The sequence below is a fragment of the Ictalurus punctatus genome, chromosome 13 (assembly GCF_001660625.3).
Source record: "Ictalurus punctatus breed USDA103 chromosome 13, Coco_2.0, whole genome shotgun sequence".
Classification (NCBI taxonomy): domain Eukaryota; kingdom Metazoa; phylum Chordata; class Actinopteri; order Siluriformes; family Ictaluridae; genus Ictalurus; species Ictalurus punctatus.
In genome coordinates, this window is record NC_030428.2 from 8,869,579 (window position 1) to 8,881,292 (window position 11,714).

Here is an 11,714-nt window from a genome sequence, read left to right on the forward strand (position 1 = left end):
TGCTGTACCTGCTGATGTTGTTCTTTTCAACATGAGAATGAGAGGGTGGATCACAGTAAAATAACTGCAGCTCTGTTACTTTAGGATGTGAGCCAAGTAGTTTTTAAGGCACTTAAAGTTCCAATGATTTAAAACTCTGTTGAAAGTTGCTTTCCATTCTTCCGTTCTCACTGTCTGGTGGTGGTAGTGGAGTGTGTGTGTGTGTGTGTGTGTGTGTGTGTGTGTGTGTGTGTGTGTGTGTTATCTTGGTGGAGACAAAATGTCCTCTCAAGTATAGGATCTTGTGGGAACATTTGGTTGGTTCCTGTTTTTTTGTTTGTTTGTTTTTAAACAAAACCTTAATATTACTTTAAGATAACTTTACTTTTATATTTAGGTCTAGGCATAGCATTTAATGCATGCATTAATAATTATGTCTATGGAAGGCCCTTACAAGGATAGTAATAGTAAGACAAATGTGTCTCTGTGTGTGTGTGTGTGTGTGTGTGTGTGTGTGTGTGTGTGTGTGTGTGTGTGTGTGTGCGTGTGTGTGGACATGGGTGTGACACAGGGCTGCCTCCCACTGGTCCTGATGTTTGATATCAAAGAAGACGTTGCAGTAGATCCACAGTGTGTCACATCTCTCATGGAACAACTGGATGTGTTCATCAGTGTCAAACCCAAACCTAAACAGCCTAGCAAGGTAAACACACACACACACACACACACACACACACACACACACACACACATACCCACCCAGGATTAAGGTCGTGAAAAGTTCTAACTCATAGCTATAAACATGTGAAGGAGCCTGAAGGTCTGATCTCATCTCAGGCTGCAGTCAGACTAGTGGATCAATGCACCGTATGGCAGGCACATGCAGAAGTAGTGTGTGGTTTTTACTTGGGAATCTGGAAACTGGAAAGCTTTCCTCAGCATTCATTTTCATATCCCCGCTCACGGTCAGACGACGAAACAGGATCTCGTGTTTTTCCCCCAAACGGCTCAGTTCCAAATCAGCAGACTGTGCAAATCGCCATTTCAGCGCATAAATCTGCCTTCCTTCAAATGATATGCTGATTGGCCTGTTTGTTATTCCATTTCTCGAAGGGTCGTCTAGTTTAAAAGCAGTACTTCTGAAAACTGCTAGGATGGGCAACATACAGTATATCAGTTGTCCATGATGATGAAGCACGCTCACGTAAGCTGGCCTCCACTTCTATAATCATCTTCATATATTTTAGCTAGAAGGACCGCAACGCAAGGAATGTTTTTCATTACGGTCTTTAAGGAGCGTTTCGATTCATTTGCACAATTTTCCATGTCAAGGGCAGTCAGTCAGCCAAGATTTTGCATCAATAGATTTGCACTTTGCAATTCTGATATGTACGGTACAGGATATCCATTTTTTTTTTATATGTATGTATATGTTCATAAATTTGCTTGTTAGGCTACATAATATACATCGATTGTGTAAAATAAGAAGGTAGTGATAATGAGTCTTTATTGGTCACGTATACATTTCAGCACAGTGAAATACTTTTTTCTTAACATACCCCAGCATGTTAGGAGGTTGGGGACAGAGCGCAGGGTCAGCCATGCTACAGTGCCCTTGGAGCAGAGAGGGTTAAGGGCCTTGCTCAAGGACCCAACAGTGGCAGCTTGGGAGTGCTGTGGCTTGAACCCCCAACCTTCCGATCAGTAACACAGAGCATTAACCGCCAAGCAACCACTGCCCACCAAGTGTGGGGGCCCGGTGGCTTGGTGGTTAGCACGTTTGCCTTCCTTTTGCCTTGCCTTCCTCTGCCTCTGCGTGGGTGCAGTTTGCATGTTCTTCCCATGCTTCCGGAATATATGTTGTAGGTTGATTGGTATTTCCAAATTGTCCATAGTGTGTGAATTTGCCCTGTGATGGCTTGGTACCCCATCCAGTGTCTTCCCCCCGTGTCCTGAGCTCCCTGGGATAGGCCGCCTGTGACCCTAGGATAAGTGACATGGCAAATGGATGGATGGATGGATGGATACTAACAAATGTAATTCCACCAAAATACAAATAGAAAAATGTCAGCAAAGTTGTCCACGATGGCTCCTCCTATAAGGTTAGTATTCAGCTACATGGTGAAAGTTTGTTTGTATACTACAGAAAGTCATCCTGTGTCCAAAATCACATCTGTCACATCACAACTGTTACTAATGATTTGGATGTGTTTTGAGGAATACAGTTTGCCTCATTTTGGGTGAAGCAGACTTCTATGAGGCAGATTTGTTGGCTATATTAACCTCAAAGATTCAGAGCAAAACCAAAAAAAACCCAAAAAGGTTGTACTAAGCCTAATTCTCCATCGTTCTCCAAGCAATGACCCAAAACAACACTGATTTCATTGGCATTAATAACATTATATAACTAAAGAATGCCTCTGTATTGAATATTTTTCATGTCTGATGAAAAAATGTGTGCTCGGTTCTTTATCATTTGCCAGTTGTGCTTCGATGGATTTCATCATTAAACTCCAACACTGGAAAATACAGAGCTTGTAAAAGTGGATTCTAGGATGTCGTGACTCCATATTGCTTATTTGTTTATTCATTTGTCTACAGTCAGTGATAGTGAAGAGTGTAGAGAGGAACGCTCTGAACATGTATGAAGCCCGGCGCTATCTGCTTGGCCTGGACAGCAGTGGAGTGTGTGTGTCCATCTCCACCTCCTCCAGCAGTAGCAGCAGCAGCAGCCCTCCGTCCGCTTTGACCCCTACTCTCAGCTGCCCTGTGGGCATCGACATCCTCACCTCTGCCGGCTTGGGTCTCACCAGCCTGGGTAAGAGAAACGTGGCATGCTTCCTCCTGGAGTAGGCTATAAAATATGTTATAATATGTAGTAACGAATTAAATAAATAAACACCCTTTTGTTTTATTTTATTGAAAGTATCAGCAGAGTGAATTGTTACTGAAATGGTTGATTAGCAGTTCATTGTGAGTGGTGATCTTTGGGCCTCGTTTATCAGTCGTTTAGTAAAGTTGTGTGTAAATTTCTTCCAGGTGTGTTGATGAATGCCAATGTGTAGGTGTGTTGATGAATGCCAATCACTCGTCAATTACAAATTGCACACAAAAAGCTCACAAACCAGTAAACGAGAAAATGATGACTGAACAGTGAAAGAGCTTCCTATGCGCAGTGTGCGATAAATCTTCTACTAATGGAGCTCGTCCATTGAAGCGTGTCGGCTAGCACAGGCACGGATGAACTCTTACTCCTTCTATAGGATGGCATTTCTTTTTTATCCTAATTAAAAAGCTAGTCTTATTTGATTTAATTTATGGATTTGTTGATTCACATTACTGACTCTCATTAGACGTGATTTTCACAAACCGAGGAAGTCTTGTAGGCTACGAACACTTTGGATATGAACTAACTGGATTTTCGTGAATACCACATTTCTTGTGTAAATGCTACTGCTTATGATTTATGAGTAAATAAACCATACATCCTTCTTTATTTTCTTGCTTTGTTAGTAGAGGAGGGACAGTATGGCTCATGGTTCTGATTTCTACATATGTTTCAGGTCTGCTTGGTCCTACAGCTGCTTCTCTAAGTGCCCCGTCCACCCCCAACTCTCTCCTTAACGCCCTCAACAGCTCTATCAGTCCCCTGCATGTCCCCTCCTCTGGAACACCTAGTCCTACACTTTGGTCCAACTCGCTGGCCAGTCCAACTAGCACACCAGGTGTGAGAAAAATACACACGTGTGAACACACCATTTTCAACAGCTGATTTTCAACCAGTCTGCATAGTAGTGCACTTAGAAGCTTGGGCTATAGATCAATTGCAGTGTTTTAATTTTAACTTGGCCACGCAGTAAAGCTTTTTACACACTTAAACACAAAAAACACCCACACCCACAAATGCGCACGTCTAACAGAATTGATACATCATAGCAACATTAGCTAAGCTAGCCAGTTGTACCAGTGTTACCAGCTAAGTGATTAGCCTAGATAATGCTACCTCTCCAGCAGTACCTGTTTGATTTAAGCAGTAAGCTAAGTTCACAAACGAGCTAGCAAACACGCTTCTACGTATTTGATCATGTAGATAAAACCACACATTAGCAAGCTATTTTAGATTCGGCTATTATGTTATGTAAACTGCTAGCCAAAGTAGCTAGCAGACTAACTAATATTAAGTTGAGAAAGAATAATGTGCAATAGCCCCTGCATTTTAGCTGTGTGCTTATTCAAATACATTTATTGACACTATAAAAAGGCTATAGTATTTAAAGGAATATCTTGACAAGAAATTAAATGTACATAATTTACCATCGTCCATAAATAAGGTCAATCAACCAAGACATGTACAACATTTACTTCTTTTATTTTGAACTGGTGCTACGAGGCTAATAAAGCTAATTCATGGACACCAGTTTCAGCCAAAACTTTCTGTGAATGTGAATACACATGCGCGCACACACATACACACACACACACACACAGATTAACCTGCCTTGAACAACTGGACTCGTTTGTTTTCATTGCTGCTGATTTGGTATTATTCTGCCCCCACAGGCTCCACCCCCCAAAGTTTGAAGCTGGAAATATACTGGAATTCTGAAGGTTGTGTGGATAATAATATAATAATTTATTTCCGCTTTAAATTTGTATTTGTGTATCCAGACTCACTCTGCTTTTTAGTGAATCATTTAGTATTTCTGCAGACAAATTTGGGTTTCCATTCAAACATTTCACAGTTTTAAACTAATTCCCAAAAAGCCTGCAAATGGAAATGTGAATGTTTCTATCAACTATGGTCATAAATATCCTGAAGACGGTTGTGTATGGGAAGAAAAGCACCAAAACAGCAGCATAATGGGTAGTTTTGACATTTGATTCATTCATTCATCTTCAGTAATCATTTTAATCATCTTTTTAATCATCATTTTAATCATCTTCAGCAATCATGGTGTAATTTGTTGTTGTTGTTGTTGTTGTTGTTGTTGTTGATGTTGTTTTCTTAAATTTAAATTTAATTTAATTATGTCTCTTTTTCTGTCCAAACAGTGCACTAGTCTCCCCTATACCATCATTTATTCAGAAAAACTTATTTCCATCATTCTTTTTTATGCATCTCATCAATTGTCAATTGTCTATCCATAGTGTTATAACTAAGTGTTATATTATTTATTTAGGCATTTTTGTAAATATATTCAGGCATTTATTGCTAAATTCAGGTTATTTTTGTTTACATTTTCGAAATTCATATAGAAAAGTTTGGTGCAAAATGTCTGTGTTAAATACCTTAGCCTCCAGTGCAAACTTTGACCATATTTGTGGTTAGGAGAAAAAAATTTGTTAATTATTATGTTTATTTTGTAATTTATTTTGTAATCAGTGAATAAATACACAGTACAGCAAAAAGTTTGTGGATGTCTGATCATCACACCCATATGTTGGTCTTTCCCAAAAAGTTGGAAGCACACAATTGTGTAGAATGTCTTCACATGCTTTAACATTACAGTTTCCCTTCCCTGCAACTAAGAGGCCCAAACCTGTTCCAGCATGACTGAACGTCAGGCCTCCTCACTAAGCACCAGCGCCTGACCTCACTAACGCTCTTGTGGTTGAATGAGAATAAATCCCCACAGCCACGCTCCAAAATCTAGTGGAAAGCCTTTCCAGAAGAGTGGAGGTTATTATAACAGGAAAGGAGGATTAAATCTGGAATGGGATGTTGAACAAGCACGTATGAGTGTGAAAGTCAGGTGTCCACATACGTTTGACTATATAGAGTATATAATGAGTTTTTTTTCCACCAAAATCTCAAGGTTTTTCATCGCCCCTGATGATCCATCCAGCCACTCAGGCCACACTGACCAACATCCTGCTCCAGAGTTACACGCAGAATACACCATCCCCTCCACCTGGCCTTGCCCCAATAGACCCACAGGTCAATGGAGTCACAGACTGCAGCAAGGCCGTTTCCTCCCTCAACGGCAAGGTAACACAGCCTCGAATATTTCTCTACCAGTCAGGCTAGAAAAGATGAATATGGTAAAATGTTCTATGTCATGTGAATGAAAAAGGTGTGCACTCTGAAATTGATCTGCATCTCTTTTGTGCTGTAGCACTCCAGCTCTATGTACAGCAGAATGGCCACTTCCTCACTGGCTGACAAAGTTCTGAATGCGGCACATGGAGATCCTGCCCAGGACGCCAGCACACACTGTCCCTCTGAACCACTGTCCAGCAAGTCCAGTCAGGATCAAGGTACTCCCACTGTTGTATGGATGTGAACATATTTAGCATACTCACATGATTATTGCTCCTGTCTTTCATGCATTCGATCTGGTTTTAGTTCATGTCATTAAGGTTCAGGTTTATTTGGCACCTAGTGCAATTGTCTTTATGTATATTTAGGAATCGTCGCATAGACAAGCTATTATCTCTAAACTGTAAGTTTACATTTGTATACTTGTTATGCTTGAGTAGTAGAATCTCCAGGAAGAAATTGTTGCTCCTGCTGTTGTTAGTGCCAGCTATGAAGGAGTTAGTAGCTAATTCTCATGTTATTCAGGGATAAATGTGGTGAACTGCTTGATTGGCACCAACCCCTTGACATTTCTTTTGACTGAAATTGGATTGTGTTGACTTTGGCCGGTTCAGTTATGTATTAATGTGTGTTTGGTTCCAAATGGTTAAGCCATGCTTTCCTGAAGGCCAAGCATTTCCGTATTCCTGCATTGTAACCATTAAGATGTGTTTGAGTTGGCTGCACTTCCAAAAGCCAGGATAAGGGTATGGTTTTTGTCCTTCACTCAGACTAGGAGTCAATTAAACTAGAGTTTCCTGTCTCTGGTGAGCAGTGAAGCTGTAATGAGGGCGGTGGACTCCAGATTCCTTTATGTCAAGAGTAGTCATGCTATACAATTGTTAACCGAAGATGTCTGTCATTTGGCTCAGAGCTGTGTGTGTGTGTGTGTGTGTGTGTGTGTGTGTGTGTGTGTGTGTGTGTGTGTGTGTGTGTGTGTGTGTGCATGGGTGTTTGTGATTCAGGATCTGATACTTTCGTGGAGGTGGGCATGCCGCGGAGCCCCTCACACTCGGGCAGCAGCAGTGAACTAAAGCAGATGCTGGCCTCCTGTAAAACAGCCTCAGGCAAGAGGCAGGCTGTGGAGTTACTGCAGGGCACAAAGAACTCTCATTTACAGTATGTTCTCACATTCTTACCACTAGATTATGGTGTGTATTGTTACTAATGATATAATGATATGGTATAGAAAAGCACTAACAGACAGGTATAGAGTAGCAGCTTACCAAATCAATCCTGATCTCACATTTTTCATTGTTTCTATTGCCATGTGAGCATGTATATACTGTACATACATATCCAAGTCGAATCTGGTTACCTTTCCTGTCCAGGTATGGGTAGTGCTAGAAATAGTTCAGGCTATTGTCTCTGGATAGAATCACTTTTCTACATGACAGAACGGTACGGCAAGCATCAATAGTAGCATAGTGATTGTCTGACGATGTTTTATTCTCTCTTCAAATGTATTTTTCCTGGCAGCTTTAGAAAATATTACTCCATAAATGTATTTATCATAAAATGTATTTATTTAAAATTTATTCAAATTTGTTTTTATTTATTTACTTAAGTTTTCATATATATATATATATATATATATATATATATATATATATATATATGTATGTGTATATATATATATATATATATATATATATATATATATATATATATATATATACATACACACACACACACACACACACACACACACACACATATATGTATATAGGCCCTGTGTGTGCGGAGTTTGCATGTTCTCCCCGTGCTGTGGGGGTTTCCTCCGGGTACTCCGGTTTCCTCCCCCAGTCCAAAGACATGCATGGTAGGCTGATTGGGGTGTCTAAAGTGTCCGTAGTGTATGAATGGGTGTGTGAGTGTGTATGTGATTGTGCCCTGCGATGGACTGGCACCCTGTCCAGGGTGTACCCCGCCTTGTGCCCGATGCTCCCTGGGATAGGCTCCAGGTTCCCCGTGACCCTGAAGGAAGGGTAAGCGGTATAGAAGATGGATGGAGATATATGTGTATACAATCATATTCTCTGAGGTTGACTGAAACCTAAATGGCTTCCTGTTCACTGTGTTGTGCTGATAGGGTAGTATAACAATTTTTTTAATGACCTTTCCATGCCATTCACAAGTCACATAAAAGTGTTAAATATTTTAACTTCCTCTTACAATGTTTGCGCTCATAATGATCTATTTTTTTTACTGAATGTATTGGCACACTTGGATTTATTTGGATCATTGCTTCTTATTTATTACAAGAGAAAGAAAATTTATTTTTGAATTTGAGTAACCCACAAACTCCTCTTACGTGTATTAGTATCTGATAGGAAACATACACAGGTTGTTAATCAGGATGTGTATAGTCAAGGAATTGGATTGCTGTCTGTAACATACTGTACCACAGTGTTTACCGGAAACCTAGTCGCTATTAACCAGCATAAGCTGTGTGTCCCAGCAGGTCTTCTTCTAGTGCTCAGGGCAGTTTTAAAGGTCAGCAGCAAACGTCAAACAACTTACTTAAGTAGGGCAATAAAGTGCTATGAATGCTATCTATGCCTGCAGGTGTGTGACTCATGTAGAAGACTTGCATTGAATCAAATGAATAGTCTCCAGTGACAGTATGCTTCTGAAGCAGACGGTTCTATGATGTTGAGAGCATGTATACTAGAGACTAGAATCACTTACAGTAGGTTATTGGAATAGATTTTTTCTGTTGTAAATTAGGAAGGTGTTGCCATCACTGTCGTCATTATATTACAAGTAAACACTACTTTCTGTTCTCTTTCCTTCTCCCTCTCCTGCTCTTTATTTCTCTCTCATTCCCTCTACTCTACCGTTTTCTGTCTCTGCCGCTCCAGTTCTGACTGTTTGCTTTCCGACTCGGACTCCAGTGCTTCCGAGAGTCCCGTGGCAGATAAACGGGCTCCAGGCAGTGAGAGAGCAGCCGAACGAGCCGCTCAGCAGAACTCAGAACGCATCCGTCTCCCGCCGCAGTCCTCCTTCTCCAACATGCAGGTACTCTAGCATGTGCCTTTTCATGTCCTTCATTTTCTGTTAGGCTACAGCATCCGTCACCGTGTTCAGGAAATAGACTTCATGTCTGTATCAAAAATTTATATGCTAAATCTGTTTCAGTGAGCCATGCTGCGTAGGTCTGAATGTATTTTTGTTAGCTCACATGCTAAGGGTCCTCTCAGACTTTGTGTTTTTTTTTGTTTGTTTACTGGACCTAGTATAAAGTAAACATAAGTCTGTCCATCAGTGTATGGTAAATACTTGTGACAGAATGAGGCAGTGTTTAGTTTGTGCCTTTGCTTCTCTGTAAAGCAAGCTGACAGGCGATATAGGATGACTGTCTTCTTCCCCACATAGCCTAAACACTCTCTGATTCACTCTTTCTCTCTAGGCCTTTGATTATGAGCAGAAGAAGTTGCTGGCAACCAAAGGTATGTGGTAGACAAACTTAATCTCTATTGAAGTGTTGGTGTCCTGCTTATGAATTTTAGAGTCTTCTTTTCATCCCTGATTTCCTGTCTCCGGTTTCCTCTCGCTCCAAACCACAGTTTCCACTTCCTCCAAAACCACGCCGGTGGTTAGACTGGTGACTCGAAATTGCCCCTAGGTGTGAATGAGTGTCCGAATGTGTGTGTTCATGGTGCCTTGAGACGGACTGGCATACAATTCAGGGTGATAGGCTCCAGATCCAGCGCCACCCTGTTCAGGATAAAGTGGTTAATCAAGACGAAGGGATGAATTAATGTTCATAACAAAATAAGGCAGCATGTATGTTTAATCCACCGTGCCAGTAGAATAGAACTGCTGATTTTCCAAGGGCAGAAGATCTGGCAGTGTTCAGCATGTCATTACAGCCTTGGTTCATTTTACAATAAACATTCTGCAATACTGTTACAATAAACAAGATCCTAATAAGCTCTTTCTCCGTTCCATGTGCTGAACGTGCATTAACGATGCCAAGTAGTAAAATATTATTATTAATAGAGTGTACCTGACATTGCCACTGCTTAGTCAACATTCTTGTTTTGATTGATTTATTCAGGGCACATCGATAAAAGTAGTTTGTACGTTTGAAATTATGGTAAGGAATTCACAGAAAGACCTGTTTTTCGGTGCATTTTCAGCCATGCTGAAGAAGCCGGTAGTGACAGAGGTGCGAACGCCAACAAACACGTGGAGCGGCCTGGGTTTCTCCAAGTCCATGCCTGCGGAAACCATCAAGGAGCTTCGTAGGGCCAACCATGTGTCCTACAAGCCTACAATGTCCACTACTTACGAGGTGAGTACAGCCACTGCGTCTTCTCACAGTGTTTTGGGAATGGGTTACCATGTCTAGAGTGAAGCCTTAATAGTAGTTGATGAGCTGCAGAAAGTGCTGAGAATATTTGAAAACCTGTTTCAGAGCGTTTATTGGTCAGTGATGAGGAAATGCAGAGTCGGTGTATTGAGTCGGTGTTTGTTCAGTGTTGATACAGTGCTTGATACTGAAATTTAGACTCAAGGCAAATCTCTTGGACGTTCTGAGATCATTTTTTCGAGGTCAGTGAGTTAGGGATGCTTGTGGCTAAAGTGAACAGTAGTGATGGAGCTATGTGTCATAGCAGGGATCTCCGCTATCGCTGTCACGCTCCAACAGCAGAGAAGGAGTGGGAAGTGGCAGCGACTCGGACAACTGGAGGGAGAGGAACGGGAGCGGGCTCCCGTCACACAGCGATTTCCCAACACCTATCAGTCCCAAGAGGAAGCAGAACAAGTCAGGTAAGACCTGCAGTCCTCCTTCAAGACTGTTGATCTACCCGGACAGTTGAGGACCACATGACCACAGTTGCACTCTTTGGGACAGGGTGGATTTGCCAGTGAGGTGAAAACACTTTGCTCAAAATTGCTATGCTGGCTAACAAAAACTAGACGCTTTAATAATATACTAGTGGATTATACATATTAGCGTCTTTGAATAGAGCAGTTCTGTTTATTTCTCTCTCTTACAGTGGAACACTATTTGAGCAGCAGCAACTACATGGACTGCATCTCCTCAGTGACCGGGAGTAACGGCTGTAACCTCAGCACCTCTGTAAAAGGCTCTGACCTGCCAGAGCTCTTCAGCAAGCTGGGCCTAGGGAAGTACACAGATGTCTTTCAGCAACAGGAGGTACTGGCTTAAAAAAACGGAATTTCTAGGAGGTGCTCACTATTATCAAATAGAGGTTTAAAATATTATCCTTTGCTATAGAAGAAAGTTGTCAGGCTTAAGAACCCCCAGCTGGGCCATGTTGTATTCCAGTGTAAATCGCTCTGGCTAAGGGTGTCTGTAAGATGTAATATAGAATCTACCAAAAAACCTGGACTCATTTGAGATGCTGAATTTTAAACATCTGGCCTAAGAGAGTGAGAATCCAAACTGAGAATTGTGCGTTAGACCATTCGAGATATGTCAGCTCCTACAGGGTCAATAGACACCATTTTGTCTGCCTCACAGATTGACCTGCAGACGTTCCTCACTCTGACCGATCAAGACCTGAAGGAACTGGGCATCACCACATTTGGAGCTCGCCGGAAAATGCTGCTGGCCATCTCAGGTACATCTTTTCTCCTACTATCCTAACTGATAAAAAAAAAAGACATTCAGATTCTCAGA

The 11,714-nt window shown here is 41.4% G+C and overlaps 1 protein-coding gene across 5 annotated transcripts in view; it reads left to right on the forward strand.

Moving 5' to 3' along the window:
* Positions 1 to 11,714, forward strand: part of bicc1b (BicC family RNA binding protein 1b) — a 74,589-nt gene that overhangs the window by 58,940 nt on the left and 3,935 nt on the right. The window contains exons 9-21 of one of the 5 annotated variants that reach the window (XM_053684976.1): positions 551 to 682; positions 2,581 to 2,797; positions 3,543 to 3,704; positions 4,540 to 4,587; positions 5,796 to 5,968; positions 6,096 to 6,237; positions 7,024 to 7,177; positions 8,923 to 9,079; positions 9,471 to 9,510; positions 10,204 to 10,358; positions 10,681 to 10,837; positions 11,068 to 11,228; positions 11,556 to 11,655. In XM_053684976.1, the coding sequence (XP_053540951.1) occupies positions 551 to 682; positions 2,581 to 2,797; positions 3,543 to 3,704; positions 4,540 to 4,587; positions 5,796 to 5,968; positions 6,096 to 6,237; positions 7,024 to 7,177; positions 8,923 to 9,079; positions 9,471 to 9,510; positions 10,204 to 10,358; positions 10,681 to 10,837; positions 11,068 to 11,228; positions 11,556 to 11,655 (1,798 nt within the window). The remainder of the gene's footprint in view (positions 1 to 550; positions 683 to 2,580; positions 2,798 to 3,542; positions 3,705 to 4,539; positions 4,588 to 5,795; positions 5,969 to 6,095; positions 6,238 to 7,023; positions 7,178 to 8,922; positions 9,080 to 9,470; positions 9,511 to 10,203; positions 10,359 to 10,680; positions 10,838 to 11,067; positions 11,229 to 11,555; positions 11,656 to 11,714) is intronic. The other 4 variants (XM_053684977.1, XM_053684978.1, XM_053684979.1 and 1 more) reach the window with 4 other exon arrangements.